Genomic DNA, 25,041 nt, shown 5'->3' with positions numbered 1-25,041 from the left:
TTTCTTTCGTTGAGCTACCATCACACAATACTGAATTTATTATAGTTATCATTTTCGACACAATGGTTGATGCGTATAAGAGTATTAGAAGTATAAAAAGTCCATAAAGTGTCGTGTAATAGTACGATGTACCGACTTAGCATGCCTAGCTCCATTTAGCACGCTAACTAGCAGGCCAAGGCGCTATCTAAATAGCCTGCCAACTGTTTTAGCACTCTTCTCTTTGGAAATATTATTCTTCATTTAAGTGTTAATTTTTATGTTGTTCTGACACTGTAAATTAAAGGAACATCAGTTTTTATGCTTCCAAGTTTACAAGTGAGCACACACATGTAAGGTTTTAAATAACTGACATCAGCAGAAAGAATCGATTAGGAGCCGTTGTGTTTTGAACCTTAGAAAAACGTTTAATGCAAATTTGTGCACATAAAACACATACATACAGTACAGTGCATACATAAAGTACCATAAAGCATAAATGCTTTTAATGTTGGCCTACATTAGTATGTCAACTCATCTAGTTTACCCCATAATAAACGGGTCCACAAAGGACCAAATGCAGACCGACTGGACCACTTTGGCCAACGCTAGATCCACAACAAGATAGTCTTTTGCACCTGCTCATGACAGAAACTAAAAATGACAGAAACCAACTGATGATTTGACATTTTGTGGTGTCATTTGAGTGTTTAGGCTGGTGTGTGTCCTGCAAAGAAATACAGTAGATACAAGCTGTCCAATGTTGTTTCAATGCTAAGTGGAAAGCTCTGTGCAAATCTGAGCTCAGGCAGTAGGTCCAATCCTTACTTCTGAGAGGGGAATAATCCATACTAGCTTTTCCTTCACTAGTCCTTCACATCAAGCAAAAAAAGAATACACAGAGTTCTTTTCCAAATGCTCTATGGGCCTAAAAGTCAAGGAATGTCAGTTTTAAAAACTATCAAATACAAAATACTGAAAGTAATGATTTTTTTTTAAAGGAGGGGCTGGTAAATGGCATATAAAGTGTCAGGCAAACTCCTATGGATTATCTTCACCTCACCCCATAAGAGTCCGTCGCACCACACACACACACACACACACACACACACACACACACACACACACACACACACACACACACACACACACACACACACACACACACACACACACAGAAAAACAATGCAAAAAGACACAGCATATGAAACAAAATGTCAAATTAAATATAAAAAACATGAAATAATGGAAAAAATGTTATGTGATATATCAAGTTTTCATAATATACATCAATACAATTTCATAAAAATCAAACCTAGAAAGGAATGTAGTTCTGGAAAATTACCACTAGAGGTCAGCAAATAATCATGCTCAGATATCCAGTTGTACACATGAAATATTCATCTGCAGTCAAAGTTTCTTCTGCTTGTGGACCAACACTTAAACCTCACAGGCTTTTTTTTAAGCTTCTTCTGATTCCACTTAGCAGCATTAGTAGTGGCAATACCTCATCAATTCAGCAAAATCCACTCACCAGTAGTTACATTCTTGATATGAAGTCTCACAGTATAAATATTCTTTTTTTTAAACCTAACACTGACTTCTATGTGCACAGTGGTCTCAAATGTTTCACTGAATAAGATCTGTGATCTTGACACTGTAACTGCATCAGGAGAAAAAAAGATTTCTCACATACCATTTCTGGCTCATGCAGTCAAAGGAGAAATTTCACTCTCAGCAAATTCTCCTGAAACAATTTCTGCTTCTTTCCCGTTAAGAGTTTATGTCCTTCTGAAGACTTTCTCCTTCTTGGGCGTCAAAAGAACTCTCAGATGTTGAAAATAATTTGTCCGTCCAGCTTGTTTTGGTCTCTGTTCAGTCTCTGGGTAGACACTCCTCCTCGGTGATACCCTGAGCCTTGAGCTCCTCCAGCACGTTGTCCAAATGGCCCGGGTCTGGGTAGCCGTGGCCCGTCAGGTTGGAGCCAAACTCCGTTTTGTGGTGCACCTCGTTCCAGATGACTGTGTCTGACTCACCAGTGGTGCTGGACGTGCCCACAGAGAAGATGAGGCGGCGGTCCCATGCAACGAGGAGAAGCCTCAGAACCTTGGGTAACAGACAAGAAAACAAAATATTATTTAACTAAATCAAAAATTCTGATCAGAGAAGACAATATAGAAATGTCTCTTAAGACAGAAGAAGGGATTTTTGGTTTACCTTGCGTCCCTTTTCACTGTCAGGGAGGTAGCAGTGTCTGGGGAACCCTCGGGCTGTGAAAGGTTTGCCTGGATTTGGGTGCTCTGGGCCCTGAACAGGTACAAAAAACAGTGAATTATTCAAGAAAAGGCAAAAACACTTCCTATTTTCCTCTGCGTTGCTGGTGTTATGTAAGAATTGGTGTCCAGACTTTACCTGGATGCCAGGAGGGATGTTATAAATAATCCGAATGGTTTTGCAGTCTGGGTGGCCAGGCAGCGAGTGGGGGATGACGTGGTACTCCATCTTGCCTGGGGGCTGGTTGCCGGTCTTGACTCCATAGATGGTTTTGCAGGTGGGGCACTGCAGGCTGCCGTCCTTGTTGCCATTGTTGTACATGGCGACGAGGCATTGGAGGTGGTACTGGTGACCGCACTGTGCCAGGCGGCCGACCGACTCAGCACGTGAGATGCCGCCCACTCCTGGGCCTTTGTAGCCTGACGGTCCAGACAGGGCCTCCATGCAGATGGTGCAGTCCTGAGAAGGGAAAACAAATACAGGGTTAAAAGTTGTTCTTATACTTTTGCAACAATTCAATGCAAACTGCTTTATTTTATTGTGATATTCGGGAGATTAAGTTTAAAGCTTTAACATAACTTAGCTAAACTATTTTTAAGAAGGCTATTTTTGTTTAACTACTCCCTTCTTTTGGTCTTTTGGTATAATCAGTATTAAGTTTTGCAAGGAAATGTGGGGCAAATGTATAGTGACTCAACATTTGAGAATCTTGCAAGCTTGACATTTTTATTGTCATGCCTAAAAATTTCCCCTTAAATGATTTTCAAGCATTCAAAATAATGCACATTTTTAAGAAGAACAGAATTGTGATTTTGAGAATTAGATGTGAATTTGCAAATTTACAAGAATAAACTTTCAAGAAATTACCAAAAGTTGTACTCTATAGTTATCTTGTATTTCATTTTGAAGGGCAATATAAAAAAGAGCTAGCCACCTGCTCTAAAATATATAATAAATCAAGGAACAAGGAGCATTTTTGAAGCAAAACTTAAGTACAAGTTTCATAAAAAAAACTGGAGGATTAACAACACTGTTGAGAATAACTTCACAACCTCCTTCTTGTTAAGTTACAGACTTTTCTTGGCTTTTCCTTTCTATATTGTCTGAGAAAAAAAATTCAAGAGCATACTATTACAAAATAAGAGCGTCTTTGTTAGGCAGAGATTCAACAGAATGCTATAAAGAAAAATTAATCCAACCAGCTAAAAAAAAGATCTCACCTCCTCGGGAGGATTGCGCACTTTCTGAAGGTACCTCTTCACGACCTCTTCAGGGGTTTTTCCTGCAAAAGAAAAACAATAAAATGACTCCAGTGAGCATGACAAATAAACTTGCAAGTTTTTTTCAGTTCGTTTTGCTAAGTGTACCAGCATATTTCATGAAACTCACCTTTACGGGCCTGTTTCTTTGTGGTCTTGCGGCAGCAGTGACCCAGACCGGGTACTGGTTTGATGTCACTCTTGCTGACAGGTGGAGGATGAAGCACCAGCTTGGGGGGCCGGGTCAGGCAGACAGGAAGTCCTGCTGCACTCATCAAGATGCCTGTAATGCCTGGATGCAGCCAGCAGAGGGGGAGGGAAGGTTAGTCGCTGACCGAAGTCCACAAATTAGGTGGTGAGGTGAAGCCTGGTCTTTGAATATACTTTAATATCACTTTCCTAAAACCTAAATTTTGAACACTTTATTTAAAAAGTATGTCTTGATGGGGGGTTGTTGATAACTACCTGCTAGTGCAGGGTGCACGGGGCTGGATCCATTCAGGTTCTTCACTGGAACCGTCGGCACCCTGAAACACAAGAAAACAAACAATCATCAACCAACAGACCTATGACATATTTAGAACACACCAGGTGACCTTGGTCTAGATTCACCACCTGTAAACAAATGTAATTACATATACAGCTGGTTGCAGCATATGCTAGCTCCCAGTTTTCAAATGTCACTAGGTTAAGGAGCTTTTGCCGCATCATGCTGAGAAACAAGCAGATGCTGCTCATCACGAGCTGACATACTGTCCTATAATTGGCAGGTAGGACACCTTGCTCACCTGGTGAGGCTTAAGATTGTTTGTACTGGCACAAGACACCTGAGACTGACAAATTATCTTTTTTGATTACTATCATTGTTTTAAAGTTAACTTGTGAGGAAACAAGAGAGAAGTATTAGCAAAAATAGTCAGAAAATACTTTTTTTGAGACAATTTTGGAACGTTTTAATTCATTAGAAAGACGTCAGAGGCAGCATTTATCTGCTTGGGCTCCATTATTCAAAAGAAGAAAGTGTTTAAACCAGATGATTAACTAGAATATCAGACACAATCTCAAAACAATAGCTCCCTTACTCTGAAAACCTCCAACCCCTCTCTGTTTATTTACAGGTGAAACATGCTAAAAACACATATCAACATTTTAACAGTTCAGCCACAGGTGTGTACTCACGGTCTGCCTGTTTTGATAATAGTCATGTCTGGTCCTTGAAAGCAGCACAGATATCCCAGCAGTTATTCCGTCTCTCAGTGTCTCTGTCCCTGTCTCAGTCCTCTCTTGCTTGTGAGGCACTGTCAGGTCTCCTTCCTCCTCTTATAAGGCTAATCCACCTGCCTCCATCTGTTGACTGAACTCTGGTTGTAGGCCAGAGATTCGTCACAGCAGGGATTACCTGTCAGGTACCACGTCACACTGCTGGGCTGCCATAAGGCTGACAGACTCCAGCACATATGACTGGATGCTAACACACTGCTACTGCTGAGTTATCACAGCTGCTGTCATGAATCCTGACCTGAGATTCTGGCAGAATGGTTTTAACACTTTGTGGTGTTGCCTCAGTGAAAGCTGATCATAAATATCTTTTACTGTCTGACAGATTACTGTGGCTTCAACTGCAATGTTTACATTATAAGTTCAATAACACACCTTCATAACAAACCCTGATGACACCTTTCAGGCTTTTCGACTGGTAAAGAAAAACAAGATATGTAAAGTTTTGTCAAGCCTCTTAGTGTGAGAGCAGTCTAACACCCCTCAAAAACTACACATTTGAATCAGAAAAGAAAAGATGAAAGAAAGTCAGTAAAGAAAAGATGAAGTAATAAAATAAGTTCAATAAACAGGGATAAAACAAGGGCTGAAAAGAAGGATATAACAAAGAAAAATGAGACAGAAAAAATGAAATAAAAAGAAGAGAAAACAAAAGATAAAAAGAAGCAGTAAAATAGATAATAATGAAAAGAGAAAAAGCAAAAATGAAGAGAAAAGGAAAAAATAAAAAAAGGGATAAAACACAGCCGAGGCAAAAACTATATAAGGTAAAAAATTAAAGAAAAACAGAAAATAGAAAGAAGTTAGAGAATTAAAAGAAAAGAAACAAAAAAGAGAAAAGAATCAGAACAAGTAAAAACAAGTGATGAAAAGAAGAAAGAAAGAAAAAAGAGAAAGGGGGTAAAAGAGGGTAAAGGTACTGACAAAGTATTAAAAAAACAGAAAGGGTGAACGAAGCGAGAACATTGGATGGAAAGGGAAAAAAAAGAAACAGGCCATGAACAAAGGATTAAGTCTGAATATAAAAAAATAGGGAGGTGGGGGAGAAAGAAAGAAAGAAAGAAAGAAAGAAAGAAAGAAAGAAAGAAAGAAAGAAAGAAAGAAAGAAAGAAAGAAAGAAAGAGGAGTATAGGAAAAAAACTAAATAGGGAAAGAATACTGAGACAAAAGTGATCTTACAAAAAAAGAAAGAAAGAAAAGGACCAAAATGTCAAATTTAGCAAGAAACAAAGAAAGAAATGTATTAAGAAAGGAGGGAAAAGGGAAAAGGGGTAGAAGAAGGAATAAAAGAAAAGACAGAGATAAAGAGAAAAAGAAAGAAACAAAGAAAACAAAGATAGTAAGAAGTGAAGACATGATAGTGTTTTATTTTTCTGTGAAAGCAGATCACCTAGCTTCTCATCTCTACAAAAAAAAAAATCTTATTATTTTGTTATGAAGTCAAACGTTCTTTATAACCAGAAACCAAAACATGGAGCTGGATGCTGTAGCAGACCAGACCAGGACATGCCACACCATCATCAATAACTCGATAGTGGTACGTTAAGCCCAGAGAATATGAGTTATGATCACATGACTTTAAGACGACTAATTACTTATCACAGGACGACCACGTGAATAAACAGAAAGGATGGATGTTTGCCAGGAGCTTCGACATAATACGTTTTCAAACAGTACCATTAGTTTGAACCATTAATCTGTAATTCAACCTGTAAACTGTGATCATACTGTTTGTGGAGTAAAAATAAGGTAATCAGGGTTTGTAGGTTGTTTTGTTTAGAACACTCTGGAATAAAAGGTAAGTGTCACAATCAGTTCCCGTTCCTGACAATCTGCTTACACTGTACTCTGTTACTATTTCTGATTGTTTACCAACAGTTTCCTCACAGTTTCCAAGCTGTAGGGTTAGCTGCCTGGTAAACGTGCCAGCTGACTGGTCCAGTTCCCGACATTCGTGAACGTAAACGATATGATAAAACAGAGTAAACAAAGAGGACGGGAAAAGCAGAGAAAGGTTGGGCAACTCGAGGAGGAGGTGTGTGTCTGCAAGTCACGTTTCAGTGATCCCGGCTAATCTAGCAGCATTAGCGCTCTCTCCATCTGGACTGCTGGAGCTGGAGCATGTATCAACACTGACATTTGAACATGCATTGACTTATTAGACTCAAGCTAACAGATTAAATTAAGTCTGGTAAATCTGAAGGTTGTGGACAAAGCTTGGCTAATTTAATGAAGAGTAGAGTTTGTGGTGATGATGACACACATGAACGTAATAAACCCACTGAAGCTAATGGTGAAAGGATCACAACAGGTGTGCCAACCAAAGGCAACTTTCGTCATCATGATAATCTGTGACACTTGACCAGGAGACCATCTGTATCATTTCACTAAAGGCAAATTTACTAAACAAAAAACAAAAACAATGGATGTAAGCAACTGACTAAATTAAAAAAAAAAATGCTGGAATTTGTCTTTTTTCAAAATCAATTTGCCAAAATATCATTAAAAAATGAAAGTCATTATATTAAACATCTAAATTGTCTCATTTTTTTTAAAAGTTTCTCAACAGAAAATACAAATATCCATTTTTTTGCTGTGTCTGTGCATCATTTTGTTAGCGTTGCTAAGACCTTGAAGTTTACTCCATATAAGTTATATTCAAAATATTATCCAATTAAATTCTGAAACAAACGAGTCACAATTTATCAAGCTTATATAATTTGCTATATTTTAGATAACTTTTATAAGCTAGTTTGATGCTTACTTTAATTATAGTTTTCAAACTATGGGGTAAAGATGGCAATTTTTAGCTAGCTAAGTTTAAAGAGGGGTCTTTTCAATTTTTAACATGGATTTTAAGTAACAATGCTGTATGTTCAGACTAAATGTGCAAAATCAAATCGCTACTTCTGAATCTGTTCGTGAACTGTTGGAAACGCTGCTCTAACGACAGTATGAGATCTTCACGGGATCTCTATGAGATCTTTGTGAGATCTTCAAGAGACCTTCACAAGGTCTTCTCAAGGCTTGCTGAAATGATATCATCACTTAATTATCTCCTAACTAGTTCATGACACATTACAGGTGGGCCTCAACCACAAAGGTCTGCCCAGTAGAAGGCCTCCAGAGAGCTAGCCAATCAGAGGGAAGGGGGTTAGTGGAGTGGGGAGCCTTAAAGAGACAGTAGCTAAGAAGAAGTGTTTCTGACAGAGCTGAATATAAAAAAGGGTTTTAGTGTGCGAAATAAAGGAATTATTTTTGCTGTGTATCATGCGAAGCTTCTACAGCAAGGGTGGCCAACCAGTCCGAGACCAAGAGCCACAGAAAATACTGTGGTATTATGAAGAGCCACATCACACACATGGTCTCAAAAACACATTTCCTCTCACACATAAATGAAATGACATAAAATGAAAATCAATACATTTCCAATTTTCAAGAATTATTGTGTTTGTAAGTGTTTTTAAATTCATGAAAAAGTTCCATCTATCTATCTATCTATTTATGAGCACATGTAGAGAAGAGAAACTGAAACTTAAGTATCAATCTCGTAACCCAAGTATTGATCAATACTGATCCCAACATTGCATCAATACATCAGTATTTTAGATTGATTGGCACACCACTATACATAATAATATTTTATCTATTTAATTTTAATTTATGGATGGATATAAATGGATCGAAGAGCCACACACCAAAAGACCAAGAGCCACTGCGGCTTGCGAGCCACTGGTTGGCCACCCCCACTGTACAGGGTACCAAAAAGACAGAATAAAACCTGAATAAAACAAAATAGCCTACCCCCTCTTTAATGAACTCTAAAAAATATATAACCGCCAAGACACTGCGATGAACAAAGTAGCATCAACATCAGATCTAAGGAACTGAAATATTATAATTCATATCACCAAACTTGCTAGTAAACACAGGGACACTTGCAGCTAGCAGCTAAGCTATTGAGCGTATCAGCATAAGATATTTGGCCTCCAATGACAGACTTAATGGAAACAACGCTTCAAAGCTTACACTTCCACTGAATTTCACTTGTTTCCTACTTCAACTGACTTAATAAGCTGCATGTGTCAGTGGATTAAAACGTTTTAACTCTGGGTTAACAAGCATCAGCAGATGTTTCATTAGACCAAAACAGCACTCGTGAGGAAAAAGCAGGAGGACGATGACAGCAGGAGCACGGCGCGCAGATGGAGCTAAGTCGAAGTAAAGCAGAGGAGGAGGGTGAACAACAGAGCCCCCGGGATTAGAGAGACTCTACTCATGACGTTGTAGGTGTCACTGCAGCAGCAGGTGCTCTCACCTGATATGCTGAAAGAAAGGGTCAGCACTGCTGACACAAAATAGAGAGATTACTAGAGTATTATGAAGCCCGTGGCATTTGCTATTAATCTGAGGCTTAGAGGGATCGCTATTGCAAGGATTCATGAAGTTAGTGCAACCTGCAGGGTGGGCTCATAATTTATCCTTCACATGTGGCTGTTTAGTCAAGGTTTAATCAGAGTGTAACCAATCAAGTTCAGGGATTCTGGCTCGAAAACAGATGATAAAACAACACAGGAATAATCAGGATGCACAAACATTGATTTTTTAATTAAAAGCAGCACAACAAACAGAGGCTTAGATCTGAAGCATACACACAAAAAGGGACCTGAGACAGAACCAGCCTTCTCCAAAACACTGACCAAAGACAACTTGCTAACCAGCGCCCTCTGGCTGCAACTCCAGGGAACTGTGACTCCCTTCATTTGTAAACACTGGGTAATGCTGACAACAGGAAATACTGGGATAGCTAGTTGCCACACAGTAAAGTTTTAGGGTTTAAATGAACCCCAACATGTACACCTGAAATGCTTGAAGGTCTTGAACTGACTTTACATCCCCTCTTTGCATCAAATCCCAACCAAACTAATAACAAATGCTCACATGGGCATAAATCAGCGTGATACCAAGTAACCATGATTACTTAAACATGTCTGAAAAAAAATATGTGAGGTATATTTTAAACTGATAGTTTCTGCACTACTGCACCCAGTCAGCAGAGGGAGTTATATATGTTTTGGGTTCATACTCGGTGAAACCTTATGCTGCCTATTTTAAAGTAAGGCAGTCAATAATTGATATTTGCTATTCAAGCTGGTCATTTCAGACTAGCTAGCAACACTTTTGTTAGCATCCCAATGGAGCATTTCGCTCCATTTTGCTTGGACAGTGGTATTTAAGAATTTAAAGGGGGGGTATTTGTGGGTTTTTTGTGTTTATAGCGTTCTCGTGACAACCTTCAGAGGCTTTTACACGATTTACGCCTCGAGAAAATCCAAATTATTCTCACACAGCTGGTTGAAAAACTAGGCTGCCTTTTGCAGCAGCTCTCTCTTCTTTGTCCGTTTCTTGTAATTTTTTCGTCTCTTTTTCGTCATCTTTGGATTTGGAGTGGATCATTACTTTGTATGGCTCATTTGTTGATCATGAACACTAAACTTCTTGTGGCTTCAGCGATATTTTTACTACTTTTTCTCCTGTGTTTGTCTGGAGATTCTACATGTAACTATAACTGCATTGTTTACATGTGAAATCAGCTGTTAGCAGCCTGTAGAATGTCGATGCTAACTGGTGCAAGGCCAGATGTTTCCCCACAAGGTGAGGACGTCGTGCTGGTTCTCAGGAGTGAGCTAGGAAGTGACGACATGGACCTGTCCTTCCATCCATCGTTATTGGGAACGTAAGATCTATCTCCGATAAGATGGACGAGCTAGCTGTGCTAACCCAGCAACAGAGGCAAAAGCAGAAGGCAGAGTAGCATCATGCTATTCACAGACATGGCTAACTGAGTGAACATCAGACACCAACACTATGTTAGAAGAGCTTCACCTGTTGTGAGGAGACAGGATCTAGGAGACAGAGACTGAACAGACTGCTGAAGAAGCTCAGTCCTGGACCCTGTGGAGGTGGAGGCTGGCTGAACTCTCATAAAGATCTCGTCACGATCTTGTCAAGACCTTGTGCTACTTTTAGACCATTTTGATCAGTTTACAGACAGATTTAAGGATTTCTACAACAAATCAAAAAATACAGGTCTGAAAATCTGCACACGCTTACTATTTACATCCAGCACTGCAATGCGATATCCATGTTTAAAACATGGTAAGCACAATACCCCCTTTTAAGTAATTTTAAAGTTCAAAATGTGCTGGGAGAAGAAAGAAATAGAAATCCTTGTTAAATTTTCTTATGTTGTGGATTCAAAGTTTCTCGTACAGGGCAAAAGTCATTTTGAAGGCACTGATTTCTGAGGCCCTAATTATTTCCGTGACCAATATGCACATGCGTGACCTGTGTGTGTGTCTGAAAAGCAAATCCTTCATTAAGGGGTTGCATGACAAACGTGTGGAATGTGCAACGTGTGAGAACTGGGCCTTGTTTGGCGTGAATGCTCGTCATTGTTTTCCCAGGAGATGAATGACCCTGATGGACTTTGTGGAAGAGATTAAAGGCTCGTGAATGCTAATGAGCCTTTTGGTCGCTGACTTGCGTAACAAGAGCTGGACAGAAATCTGACATGACATATTTGAAATATGCGTGGTTTGGTTGAATTCAGGATTTGAAAGGGTTTAAGAGTCACAGCGAGCCTGCTTACTTTAAACATAATTATTTCAGTCACAAGCCTATGTTTTTGTTGTGGTGTATCCCTTTGTTCATATGATGTATTGTTTTGTTTTTGTTTGTCTTCAACTCTTTTGTCTCTGGTTATTGTCTGGCATTATGTTTAGAATCGTGCTCACATTTTTGTTCTCAGCATCTTTCAAAGCGGTTGTCAATCTCCTCAGTTTGTGGTCAGAAAACGCTCTGCTTTGTTTACCAGAAAGCCACTAACTGGGTTTTCCACTGTTTGGTTTCTTTTGTAAAACTTAAACAATTTATTCTGAGCTTTGCTTGAAAACATCTCTTTGCTGCTGATGGAAAGAGACCAATGAAAGTGAACAAAAGCAGTGGAATTTGGTTATGGAAAACCAAAACAATGGCGCTAAAAGAGGCTGAAAGAGGGCAGTTCGTTGATAGATCTTGTAGCTTATCTTTTGACACATTTTGGAGTTCAATCAATTTCCAGTTGTAGGACAGAGCTGGTGGGTTTACCCATGATGGCTAAATGAAAAAATGGTTGGTTATAGTGATCCCGTACTCACCCAGAGGCAATGAGAGCACGTGACTGTGCCATGGCGATCCGCTGCAGTGCTGGTCGGCTAAGTCCCGCTAAGCTGGACCTCGGTGGCAGAGGAGCTGCACAGGCAGCAGCGCTGGATGAAGACACTGGGCCCAGCACGCGTGCAGAAGGCGAAGGTGTGCAGGTGGAGGCAGCCGTGGAGATGAGAGGAGGAGGCGGACCCGGAGCAGGGGCTGGTACTGTTGGAGCGGCGCAGGAAGCCGATAGAGAAGATGGGACAGGAGGGTGGGGGGCTGAGATGGCAGCAGAGGAGGTGGAGGAGGACAAGGTGGTTGAGGGTGGGGGAGGAGGTGGAGGGGGTGGTGGGAGAGGCGGAGGAGGAGGTCGGGTGGAGGAGATGGAAAGGGATGCTGTAGCTGAGTTAAGGAGGGAAAGGGAGTGGGGGAAGCCTCCTCCGAAGCCATAACTGGAGCCACTAAAACCACTACTGCCAATAACACCTACACCTCCAGCACCACCCATACCGCTCATACTGTATCCACCTGTTGCTCCCACTATGGAGGTCCTGTGGGGGGACAGGGAGCGAGAAAGGGACGGAGGCCTGGGGAGTGTCAGTGAATAGGACCCTCCTGGGATTGGGTGACTGCTGATTTTGGGGCTAGGTGGTTTAGTCTGTGGTGGCCTCCGCCCTAAAGTGTGAGCAGCCGTCATTGCCCCTGCTTTGACACTTAGCACCAACATACACTGCTGACAGGCGCATGGTTGTCCTAAAGAGGTGATGGCTGAAGCAGGAAGTGCTCCACTTGGGTACGCGCTCCCATTTCCAGGCCCGCTGTTGCTCATCCTGATCCCCATACCCATGCTGGAAACATCCACCCCGAGCAGTCCTCCATGGCTGGGCATGGACGTGGGCCCCCAGGCGTGGTGCGATCTCGGCAGGGGCCCTGAAACGAGTGGGTAAGCCAAATCGGACCGGCGCTGGATGCGTCGGCAGCGCTGTGTCTGCCCATTAATTTGGGTCATGCTTTCGAAGTCAATGAGGTAGCAGAATCCCAGTGGCGCCAGGTCCAGCCAGGGCTGCTGACGATCACGTGCCGCCTGGATGGCAATGCTGACGTCTGTGTCGTAAGCTGTCCAACTGCCAGTGTCGTTCTCCCACTCCCACAACCAGCCCTGGCCTGGTGCTGAGGTGGGATCGTAGAAGCTGCGTCGTACCGGTCGAAGGGTACCTGGGAATTAGGAGAAAAGAAGAAAAAAAATCCATACCTTTAAGGTCTAAAATTGAACAGGTGGACTTTTTTTTGGACTTGAAAATTAAAGTTGAACATCATTTGTGCTGGTGACCGCCACTTGCATTGAGACTGCAGTGTTTTTTTTTCTGTGGACAAGTACATTAAAACTCTCACAAATTCAACATGGCTGTGTTTGCTTGCTCAGAATTTGGGCAAACAGGTTGCCCCTAGTAACAGCACATGGTGTTCTGGATTCTGATTGGCTAGCAGCCTTCATCCGACCAAAAAGTTGGCTGTGTTTGCTTTCTCAGGGTGTCCAGAGAAACTCTACAGAGTCTTCAGACTGTAAAGCCATCACGTCTCTAATCTGCATCCAAAATGAAAGAGAGGTTCCAACAGCTTTATAAGAGGAGTCACTGAGGCCCTGAATAAAAAAGTGAAGTTCGCAGACAAAAAGAGAAAACATGTAGAGTAGATACTGTAAAATCAAAAGGACCACAGGGAAGCTTATTCATAAACTTTGCTCCCGGTGACCCCTTTTCATCAGAGACTCCTGACATTCCTGCCCACCCTTCATCCCCTCTCTGCTTCTCCTCCTCCTCCCTGTCTCCTATTTAGACTGGGGTACTGTCTGCCAACCCCCAGCCTCACGATTTGAGCTTCTCTGGGTTGGAAAACAAACAGCACAAAGGCTTTTGTCAGCCAATGTTGACAGAGGGGAGAAACACAGATCTCTGCCAAAGTTAGAGAATGAAAACTGGTTATTCCCCTCTCTGTCTTACACACACATAAAACTCTCATTTATAAAAGATGACTTTTTTTAATTAAAAGGTGATATCTTTGTTTTTCTATGCCCAATGCAATTCAATAAATACTAAAAATTAGTCCTCAAACAAAAACAAATTGACATGGCAAATGCTAAAATGTTGCTAGCTTAGGCCAACATCACATTCTATGCTAGCACTGCTTTGTTGTTGTCTTATTTTCTCAGCTTAAGCTAATATAACTTTTTTGAATTTCCTTTCTAACAGCTATAGGGAGCCTGTCAGTCACGTGAGCTGAGCTGTGCCTCTTTTTGGACAAACTTGTGATCCTAATATCATTAAACCACCAAATTTAAAATAAGCTCACCAACCGTACAGTGTGTGCCGTTAGCAGAATTATTAAAGACTCACATAGCAACTCACATAGCTCACATTGTGTACCATCCTGATGGTCTACGAAGCCTTTCTATCCCGAATCCACACCTTGATGCTATTTCACTTGGCAGTAACTACAAAGAAACTGTAGAATGAGCTAGCTAGCTAGCTAGCTAACAACGTAAAATAGCAGTCAAGAAACAATACTAACTGAAAAAATCCCTGTTTCTTTAACCTCTAATGACTTATGAAAGGGAAAAAAGCCCTAAACACTTATCTTTCAAATAGTAACATAACACCAGGGCTGAAGAATGTTTGAAAAATGATTTTTTTTTTTAACTATATGTTAAAATTTCACTATAACTGTTCATTCCTACAGCCCATTGCTTTAGCTAACACCTCCATGTGCTAGCACTGTTGTTGTGTTATTGTGACAATAAGCCCCTTGCTACCTTCTTTCCAAGGCTAATAAATGTGATATCAGAACACAGTCCAACTAGCAAAACCAGTTAATACCTGATACATTTCAGACTGTAACAAGTGTTGTTGAAATGAGGACAGCTAGGATTTTCATGGCAACATTTTCTATAAAAAAACAGCCTTTTTGAAAACACTGTGTGCAGAAAAATGTTTTGTGTGTCTGATGGGATGACTTCACACCTTAGCTGCTCCTGTGGCCTTGCTGCAACACACATAGGTCCAATCAGAATGACTCACTCTGGCACTGAATCCTCTCAAAATCAAAGCTTCCCTTAGTGTGCTTTTAACCTCTAAATCAAATGTAACCCAGCAGAGAGAAGTGGAACTCTTGGGAAACGAGATTTGAGGATCTAGCTGAAAATGTAGAAGCATTTAAAGCATTTGTGCACAAATACACTCCCAAATGGCATCAACCATCATTAAGATTCTACATTAAGCCATGCAAAGATAAGATAAACACCTATTAGTTGTTGGAAAAAAGGCCTCCACCTTAAGCCCAGCTACGTTACATTCTCTAATCTCCTCCTCATCCCTGCTCCTCCTCACCTGTGTCTTGTCGGAACTGGTGCATGGAATGCAAATCGATGATGTAGGGTGAGAGGCGCGAGTCCACCTGGCCGAGGACGACACTACCACAGCGCGGGTCGCTCCGGATGACTGCCTCGATGTGATGACAGACAGCCGGGCTGTAGGGCCGCCAGCGTCCGTGCTCGTTCAGCCATTCCCATACCACTACAGCGGATGCTAGTAACATCCTATTCCTACAAGGGTGGAGAAAGAAACCCCTCACAATCAGGAGGCATTTATGAAAGATAAATGTCAAAGATTCAGAGACACCCTGATGCCGCTACGCCGTGCATCCTTGCGCACAGCGGCGCTGCATCCATCTTGGACAGTTTGCAACCCAGATGTGTCTCCAATCTGTGGAGATAAATATATATTTTTAGCATGACACTACATGCAAACCGTACCTTCCATGTTTGTAGTTTCGATTATGCAGCAGTCAGTGTCCTTATATCACACGACGAGGATACAGAGCGTTTCAGGGTGCAAAAAAGCCTTGCAGGATGGTTGCATTTTACTCCCTATGCAGATGAGTGACGTCTACTGAAACCATTTCTCGGTACAATCAAGTTAGGGTGAGAGGAGAAAATGCAACTTGGATGCTCATAGTGGTGCGGCAGTCGTGAAGTGGGTTACTGTGACAGACTGCCGTTGGACGTACGGTTTTTATTTTCCTGAATTTAAATCTACATTTTTAAACAAAACATATTCCGTCTGTAAAAGAGGATACGATTTAAAAAGGGAAAACAAAAAATATAAAATAATTACCAAGAAAGCTCGGATCCAATGACTCCAGTCAAATCACTGCTTTGAAAACTGATCTTCTTTATTTTGTTCCATATGTCACTGTGACTGTCTTCAATCTTGAGGAATCCTTTTTGTTACACAATTGAGTCGATAATGTGGCACAGCTGTTGTGTTTAACCTACTCGCCTCCCTCTGTAAGTTCATCCATAGCGTCTCCATCGAGTGCCTCCATAGTGGCTCTTTACCTCCACAGATCATACATTACCCGGTGAAATATAAATGTTTGACTCGGGCGTGCATAAACACTCCCACGCCTCGAAGGATTCAGCGTCCAATCAGAATTTGGCAAGTGCTCGGTGTGGCCAATCAGGAAGCTCCTTCTTTTTGCAAGCTTTTGCTTCTGTGCAAGCGTCTAATTTTGTGTTTTCGGTTTATGTACACAAAAATGTGAAGCGTAACAACCCCGTTATCCTCCTGGGTCATTGTTTTATAAATGTGAACTAGAAATACATATTTAAAAAAAAACAGATGGAGATGCCGGGGATTGAACCCGGGGCCTCATACATGCGAAGCATGCGCTCTACCACTGAGCTACATCCCCATTGGCTGTGAATGGTTCAGAAATATTAATATAACTATGATTAACATAGCTATATTTTTTTTCTTAGTATTATTAATATTAAAATCAATTATTTTATCAAAAACAATGTGCAGTATCTCCAAAGAAAACGGTGCACATCAGAACATTCGGCTTAGCTTGTTCATGTATAACATTTGACTAAAGCTGTAGTTTTCAAACAATGGGAGAGTGCCTGCCACAGCCCTATGTTCCTAAATTTGTAAGATTTTGTTCCAAAATCTGGTTTTGTTCACTGCAAAAAACTGAAATCTTATCAAGTGTTTTTGTCTTTTTTAAGTAAAAATTGTCTTATTATACTCGATATGAGTCACTTTCAACCTATCAATCCGGAAAAATGTCTTGTTTCAAGTTATCAGAGTACAAAAATGAGGTTTGAATCGCTTGTAACCAGTAAAAAAAATCTGCCAATGGAACAAGAAAAAATTGCTTGAAAGTTTCCTTGAGACTAGAAAAATGTCTTAATACCAGTAACTTTTTTCTTGTTCCATTGGCAGATTTTTTTTACTGGTTACGAGCAATTCAGACCTCATTTTTGTCTTTAAATAACTTGAAAAAAAAATTTTTCCATATTGGTCATGTGAATTTGGCTCATATTGAGTCTAAAAAGGAATTTTCTACTGAAAATAAGACAAAAACACTTGATAAGATTTCAGGTTTTGCAGTGTTTGTCCGACTTAAGTGAATGAATACAAGTGTTCAGCATCCACAGATGATTTTTGAAAAAAAAGGGGGCCATCTTGCCTATGGAAAAAAGTCTTAGAAATATAGAAATATAGTGCTGCCCCTCAGAAGGGATGTAGTTTTAGGTCTACTGCCACACAAATTCTCCAGTTAACTAAATTTTTGTCTGAAATGTGGTCCGATGATGACTTCTGCCCAAATTAAATGTCCTAAAATTTTTTAGATTTTTTGCTATCCAGGCTTTTCATTTATATGTCTGTAAAACTGAATGTATAGAATAGAATAGAATAGAATAGAATAGAATAGAATAGAATAGAATAGAATAGAAAATACTTTATTTATCCCTGAGGGGAAATTCAGGAGTCACCGCAGCATTTAAGAAAACAAAAGTAAGAAAGAGTATAGTAAGTGCAAAAAAAAAAAAAAAAAAAAAAGTATAAAAAGTATAGACTACTCACTTGGCATAGCAAGTAAAGAAAAATGTCCACTCAAAGACTCAGGGATTTTTTTGTTTCATCAGCCTCCAAGTTTATTGGAGAAAACATTCAACAACAATAAAAAAATTGATGCAACAGTTCACAATGTGCTGCATGTGTTATGCCAAGGTAATGAAAAGACAAGGTAAAAGCTTGCACAAAGTCCAATGCAATGTAATCCAGCATATTTACAACATTTATCTTTGACAGTTGTGAGTTTTTGAGCAACTACTTGGGAACAAGTGTAAAAACATGAGATGAGAAATGTTGTTTTTAGGCCAGTTTGAGGGTTTTTTAGACAGTTTGAATGATCTTAAGATTTGTAAAATATTATTCTCTGTAAAACTAACAAATAAGTAACACTGTAAGAGAGTAGATTTAAGTGCGGGAAATCTTGACCTCAGTATTTCTCAAAGTCTACCACAAGCTTAACTTGTTTTTCCTGTTCTGTTGAGCTCACTCACAGTGCAGTCACATCATTGTCTTTGCAGACACCGTCCTCGGACCAGGTGGCACTCCCTGAGAACTTCTTTAAGTCTATCAACAATCCTGCTCCTCCACTTGCTTCACTGCTGCCTTCCTCTTCTCCCACTTTCTCCTCCTTTTCCCCTCCCTTTGCCACTGGTTCATCTGTGAGCCTGGCTCTTTCTCCTGCCTCAGAGCTCTCCAAACTTGAGTTATCATCAGAAGTTTCATCCCCTCTGTTTCTCCTCTCCTCTTCCTCCTCCTCCTCCCCCTCTTCCTGGTCATCTCCATCGCCATCACTTCCCCTCCTACCCTCCTCCATCTGTCTTTCCTCGTCGCAGACTTCCTGCATTTCTTCTCCATCTTCGTCAGTGTCACTGCGAGGCCACAGCTGGACTCCAAGTCGTGCCTCCAGAGCAGACACTACTCCTCTCACCCGGTCTCTGAGCCCACCTTCCTTATACACCATGCGCTGGATGGTGTATTCTCCATTAGCCTCTCTGTTCAACTTCTTGTACAAGAAGAAGAGTAGGAACAGTAAGGCTATCAGGCAGAATAAAAGGATCAGGACTGTCTGATCATTTGATTCATACTTTACGTCACCCATGCCTGTAGTGGAAGAAGAGAAAGACATTGCCGAGTTACCATTTTCACACATGAGTACATTTTACTTCTATCATTGTTTTGATATTTGGTGGTAGTGTCCACCAAGAAGTTGGTAAATATTCTTTTTTAAAAATTACATGCTTATTCTTCTCTCACCCTTTCCATTGACATGTAGCCACAACAAACTATTAGCTAACACTAAAGAGTGGAAACACAAAGAGGTAGCTAGCATAGCTCTGACAAAAGCTCCTGACTCAAATAAGTATTCCAGCTTATGACATTAATAATAATAATAATAGAATTAATTTTGTTTCATTTTGCCATAAAGGTTTTGAAATCAGGCCCCCTTATTGCCGAAATCAGCAGAAAGGAATGATGTTATAAGAATTTTAAGACAGTTTAGCATTTTTTTCTATTAACATAAGTGTTTGATTTTGATGGCTTTTCAGCTATTTTAGCTAATAGCCTAGTGGGGTGCAACATAACACAGGTGTTTGTCCCAATAAATGTCTTGAGTATAGATTCTTTTTAATTGCACCAGGAGTTTTGGGCTTTTTTTTTTTTTTTGTGCTAGCATGTTTGCTCCAGTTTAACCCACTTTTGACTGGTGGTAGATTTGAAACCAGATAAAGTGGGTTGATTAACATATAAATCAAAAGTAACCTTGTAAAAAAAACTGGAGAGTTACATAAACATTCACCATGCCTAAGAATGCTTTTTTTTTGTTGCAGTGATGGGTTTGAAAAATACAAAATTTAGTGCACATTACAAAAAAACTATAAACGAGACCATGGGTATTGGTAAAACTTCCTACATTGAAGTTAACATCAACTGAGTAAAGTTTAAAATCAATGGTGTTCCTCTTTTCTGAAGTTTCGACTGAGTTGTTTTTAAATGCAATCTTTTTGGGTGTTGCTAAGTATCTGGTACACTTAAAAATTTGATAGCATTATTATAAATCGTTTTTATGCTAATATGGTGTATTTGCAAATTTACATTTTTAAAATTCCTGTGGTTCCAAATAATGCAGCTGAGGGGTTTCTGTATTCTAAGATATACATGATTTTTTTTTAATTAATTAGTTAATCAATTTATTTATTTTTATTATTATTTTTTGAAATTTAACTTAACTTTATTTAAATTTATTTTTTAATTTATTTTTCTATTTTTTATTTTTATTTAATTTTGTTTTATTCTATATTTGTTTATTTATTTATTTATTTATTTTGTGTGTGTGTGTGTGGGGGGGGGGGGGGGGGGTTATTGCACTTTTTAGCAATTGATTGTAGCAGCTACAAAATAATACATGCTATTTAAAATTGGGATACAAGGGTTATATTGATGTCAAGCAATTTAAAACACTGAAAAAGTTAACCAAATGTCACTTAAAGCGGCACAAACCAGGGTGACACAGATGCTAAAGGTTACAAAGGCTAACACGTACCCACTCCTTTTCCTGTCAGCAAATTCAAGGTCAAAGCGGCAAGAATTTCTTAGAACTGCAGTTTCTGCATATGAAAACACACACGACAAATTCTTTACCTTTGAAAAAAAGTCAGAGAAATCCCAACTGGCTTGGTGTTGCAGATTTTTGCAGTTAAACTCCTCAAACGTTTAAGACCGTGAAGTTTTCAACAGGTTGAAATCCATTGGTGTTCTAAAAAAAAGTTGATAGAAGCAAAAAAGAAGGCCAAAAATTACACAATACTCTGCCTTATTCAGATTGTTGAATTCAAAGTAGAATATTAACCCATTCAGTACACATGGCAAGTTTAAGTGATTACCAATAAATTCATAAAACATCCACCTTGAAGCACAGCTAGCTGCTGAAAGTGCTCTCTACTCACATCTTTTCCATAATAGGACAAAAAAAAGTTACCATCCATGTTATACCCTGCATGTGCTACACTGGCGATGCAACAGGAAATCTGTTTTTCTTTTATCTTGTTCAACTAGAAACTGTCTGACTGTGAAGTGACAGGAAGCTAGCAGACTGCTCACAGCCTTACTGGTTTCCTGTCGCAGTGATCAGTCAACAGCATCAGTGTGCTGTGCAGATAATTTTTACCATTATATGAATGAGTCGGATAAAATATGGAGTAGTAAAATAATTACGTGTGTGATATGAATAAATAAATGAAGATGCACTGCCAGAGAGCTTAAAACTGAAATACTTCAAAAATAAAATTAAAATGTGTACAATTGTTAGGACAAATCAAATATTTATAAAGCTGTTAAATAAAGTAAGACGTGAAATATTCCAATTGAAACAATAAAAAAGAAATTTCAAAGAGTCGCTTTTCAATCTATTAAAAAGAAGGAAATACATTTCTAACACTTACCCAGGTTTCACGCTGAATGTCGAATGATGTTTCCAGAAGATTGACAGCAGAGAGACTGTTCATTAGGGACACTTCTGAGCCATGTGACAGAAAACGAGAGACAGAGAGTGGGGTTGATGTGACATGTGGTAAAGAACGCTGAGGTAGGTGGAGGCATAGAGGAACGTGAGATTAGATCAGGCAGGGTGTGGTAAAAAGCAACAATAAGTGAATCTATTAATGGAAGGAGGAAGATAGAAATGTGATTTAGAATTCACATTTCGTGTTAACAGTGTCGTTAAAGGTTACATAGTTCAACAAGTGGGAAGAAAACCCTATGTACTCGAGTTTATATCTCCTAGAATTTAAAAAAATGTATCCATGGTGTAAGTTAGAAAAGTTTAACATTAATTTTAATTCCAACCCAAATCAAATCAGTTATTCATATGATTCTTTGATTCAAGGCTACATTTTCAGGTTAATAAAACAGGCCAAATAAGAATGCATAACTTCAAAAGCTGCACATGGCTGCTGAATGTGTGTCGGTACCCACATCCTGTTTTCACACCCGCCCTTGAACATAGACTAGCTTACCAAATCTCTACAAAAAGAGATGAAGTCAAACACAAGACACTCACACAAGTTTCTGGTATGCAGCCATAAAAAGTCAGAGCTGCTATCAAGTTTAGCCGAATAAGACGCTAGAAAAGATCAAGAAAGAAATATCTTCCTCATTTTTCTTATTTTTTTGTTTTCTGTAAAATGAAGTTTGCTACTTTGATACAGAAGAAAATATAGAAATACGCTGATTCATGCTGCTAATGAGTAAGCTAGCTTACACTGAGAGTTAGCTTAACTTTAGGTGAGTGGAAATTAGAGATTCCCTTGCTCTGTAAATACTTAAGAAGGAAAATATCTGCCACAGCCCTCTATAAAACCTACTTACTGTACTTTTTAACCTTCTTTTGTTTATATGTTGCATACAAGGCCTGCTGTTTTCTGTCATAAAGCTAAACAAACTGAAGCTAGCTTGTTGGTGTGAGGTTGATTTTGAGCTGAAATGTTTGTAAATGCCTCTACAGACAGTTAAGTACAGCAAACTGCACCTTTTTTTAAAAATGTCTGGTTGTTAACATAAGTATACAAAGCTCATAAATCAAAGTTAAACAGCCACAACCGACATTTCTGAAAATATTTTAATACTTCATGCATGATGGTGTCTGACATTCTTGGACTTTGCTTTGCACAGCCCACCGAGTTCACTTCTCGTTACACCAGACCACAAGTTTCCAGGCACTGTGCTTGAAACTTCTTGCTAGACATCTTGTTTTGCAAATGCTGAGCTGTAGCAGTGGAGGTCTGCTCACAGGCAGGGCTTGACATCAACTTTTGTGCCACTGTGGCTGGTGTTTTCACAGAGTTACTAGCCACTCAGCATTTTCACTAGCCACAATTTTGTTGTTGGATAATTATGTTTAATATGATGTAAGCTGATGATGGTAAAGTGTACTTGAAATAGATTTACAACCTTTTTAAATGTAAATAATCCCTGTTCACACCCAAATAAAAACTATATCAATCAGATATTCAGCTCCGAAATGGTTGTGCTCCTTAAATATGAAAATATGCAGACTACTGAAACAAAGTTATTAAAGGAGGAGTTATTACTGCATTTAATGAAAATTGTGAAGGTTGAAGATAAACTGAACTGAAAAATCTAGCAAGAAACACTGTCTGCTTAAATATTTATTTACAGCCGTATTTTTTTCCCCAGTAATAAAGTAAGTACCATGTCACACTGGACTATAAGTTTTAATTGATTTTGAATGATTTGGTTTGTTTACAGTATTTCCAGAGTAAACTTTCTAAATATAACTTTGATAAATGTTTGCATATTAGGAGGTTTAAATATTGATCCTTCGCACCTCATATCTGTGACCATTCTCTTTTCTTCGTGGGCTTCTACCAACACTGTGTGCAGGCAGGGCTCATGGGAGTTGTAGTGTCGTAGTCTTATACTGCAATGGGTTCAGACCTTGAGATGCCATTTCAGAAAACTACAATTAAATAATTCCACCCGCCAAAGTGGTTAGTAGGAGTGACACGGGTTGGCGGGTGTTGATGTCAAGTCCTGCTCACAGGTCAAACAAATATGCTTTTTTACCAATAAACGTTCAGTTAATTTCTGTTGTGTTAGATGTTATCTTTGAGACTGAACTGTTCATTTTCCCTATCAAAGTGATCGAGTAAAAGGGCCACTTACTTTCATGTGACATACTATTTTTTTTAAATACTCAGGGGAATTAAAGGATGAAAATGATTTATTTTTAAACCAGGAAGTGAGAAATCTCACTTTTAAGACATATACTTTATGAAGTCACTCACCGACATGAGAGGGCAGCAGCACAAATCTAGAAAGGACAGGGTTGGGTAGGGGTTGCTTTAGAAATGTATTCAGATACAGTTTGCTGTTCAAAAATGTAATCAGTGATACAATCCAAATACCATAATATTCAAGTAATGTGACCAATAAAGACAAAATAAACTAAATGTCACTAAAATGACCAACTTTTGTGTATTCTGTAAAACAACTGAAACATGTCACTTTGGAAAAAAAATAAGGAAACCAAGTTTAGGCAGTGGTTTGTAGTTCTACATTGAAAGTACAGTTAAATATACAATAAAAAAAAAAAAAAAAAACGCAGTTAAACATACCAAGAGTCTATCTACCAAATTATCAACAAAAAATGCAAAAAATGCCAAACAAATGAAAGATAATGAAAACCATGATGTAAATTCAGGTAGCAGGCCCATGAATTTTACATTATTCATAATTGGTAATTAATGAAATTATTTTTCTGATGTAGTAGTAAGAGTAGCAGTATTGGGAGGTTCATTAGCTCACAAAAATTCACTATATCTAATTTTAGTGATCTTACCTGGAAATGTTTCTTTAAATTAGAAGTAGAGTCCTTGGATGATGACAGCAAATTTCTCAGATGTAGAGTGAACTTGCAAAGCTGTGTTCATGTCCGGCATGGAAAGTCAACTACTCCTCCACATACTCACAGTCACAAGGATGGGTTAAGGTACTGAAACATGGTACTGTAAGATTTCGTCAGACAGTATTCACAACAACGGTTGGTATTCGGTTTGGTTGGTACCAATAGAAGTACCTTATTTGGTACCCATCCCTATGTGAACGCGATCTCTCTCCATCTCTCATATTTTTAAATGAAAATAAATTTATATATTATCATTTCACTTCTGCAAAATAATCCATTTTTTTTACATTTAGGGATGGGTATCGATAACTGGTACCTGTTAAGAATTGATAAGAAATGGTTCAATCCATCAACATCATTAGCCTTTATGCTTAATAATTCCCTTTTTGATTCTTTACATTAAGCCACAGCGCAATGTTGATATCACATGATGTGCCACATGTCAGTCACGCCCGTCAGTCAGAAGTAGAATTTCCAAGACAATGACGGAGAGATCTGCTACTAACAACTTAAAGTGTGATTTGTGCAACACTGGGTGTGCAACACTACCAACATGTTAAAACATTTTGTTGATGCACAGCATTAAATACCAAGAGTGTCTTGAGATATTTTTTACTCCTGAACTCAATAAAGTTTTGTTGACACATAAAACCTGTAAAGCAACTTTTTGTAAACAAAAAATCCACAGAACTAATAAAGGAGACTTTAAAGAATTTGA

The 25,041-nt window shown here is 39.2% G+C and overlaps 2 protein-coding genes and 1 non-coding gene across 4 annotated transcripts; all 3 read right to left on the bottom strand.

The window, feature by feature from the left end:
- Window positions 1-396: 396 nt before the first annotated feature.
- Window positions 397-16,407, bottom strand: dtx4a (deltex 4, E3 ubiquitin ligase a). 2 transcript variants are annotated; one of them, XM_074662140.1, is made up of 9 exons: window positions 16,151-16,407; window positions 15,365-15,579; window positions 11,990-13,196; window positions 3,978-4,039; window positions 3,643-3,804; window positions 3,474-3,535; window positions 2,392-2,712; window positions 2,197-2,286; window positions 397-2,085 (listed from the first exon to the last, which is right to left on the bottom strand). In XM_074662140.1, exons 2-9 carry the CDS (start codon window positions 15,570-15,572, stop codon window positions 1,855-1,857), a joined length of 2,343 nt encoding a protein of 780 aa, XP_074518241.1. In that variant the 5' UTR covers window positions 15,573-15,579; window positions 16,151-16,407; the 3' UTR covers window positions 397-1,854. The 2 variants fall into 2 exon arrangements, with proteins under 2 accessions (XP_074518241.1, XP_074518240.1); XM_074662139.1 differs by lacking the exon at window positions 16,151-16,407 and adding an exon at window positions 15,790-16,131.
- A 251-nt stretch (window positions 16,408-16,658) lies between these two features.
- On the bottom strand, window positions 16,659-16,730 carry trnaa-cgc (transfer RNA alanine (anticodon CGC)). Its single transcript has one exon. It is a non-coding gene; the product is annotated as a tRNA-Ala (tRNA).
- A 1,381-nt stretch (window positions 16,731-18,111) lies between these two features.
- LOC141784366 (uncharacterized) lies at window positions 18,112-21,418 on the bottom strand. The gene is made up of 3 exons (XM_074662190.1): window positions 21,340-21,418; window positions 20,540-20,654; window positions 18,112-19,000 (listed from the first exon to the last, which is right to left on the bottom strand). Exon 3 carries the CDS (start codon window positions 18,996-18,998, stop codon window positions 18,387-18,389), a length of 612 nt encoding a protein of 203 aa, XP_074518291.1. The 5' UTR covers window positions 18,999-19,000; window positions 20,540-20,654; window positions 21,340-21,418; the 3' UTR covers window positions 18,112-18,386.
- Window positions 21,419-25,041: the final 3,623 nt, after the last annotated feature.

This window comes from Halichoeres trimaculatus, unplaced genomic scaffold (assembly GCF_033239565.1).
Source record: "Halichoeres trimaculatus isolate MK-OKI-2021-1 unplaced genomic scaffold, fHalTri1.1 fHalTri1_scaffold_22, whole genome shotgun sequence".
In the NCBI taxonomy this organism is placed as follows: domain Eukaryota; kingdom Metazoa; phylum Chordata; class Actinopteri; order Labriformes; family Labridae; genus Halichoeres; species Halichoeres trimaculatus.
The sequence above is the reverse complement of the archived record's forward strand: the minus strand, read 5'-3'. Positions and strand labels throughout refer to the sequence as shown.

What these genes read in the sequence shown, in the direction of transcription:
- LOC141784366 (XM_074662190.1), bottom strand. Translation starts at nt 18,998, where the DNA reads ATGGGTGACGTAAAGTATGAATCAAATGATCAGACAGTCCTGATCCTT.
- dtx4a (XM_074662140.1), bottom strand. Translation starts at nt 15,572, where the DNA reads ATGTTACTAGCATCCGCTGTAGTGGTATGGGAATGGCTGAACGAGCAC. An exon ending in CGTGCTCTCATTGCCTCTGG is followed by an intron (nt 4,040 to 11,989) that starts GTGAGTACGGGA and finishes CTTGTGTTTCAG; the next exon opens with GGTGCCGACGGTTCCAGTGA. An exon ending in TGCGCAATCCTCCCGAGGAG is followed by an intron (nt 2,713 to 3,473) that starts GTGAGATCTTTT and finishes TTCCCTTCTCAG; the next exon opens with GACTGCACCATCTGCATGGA.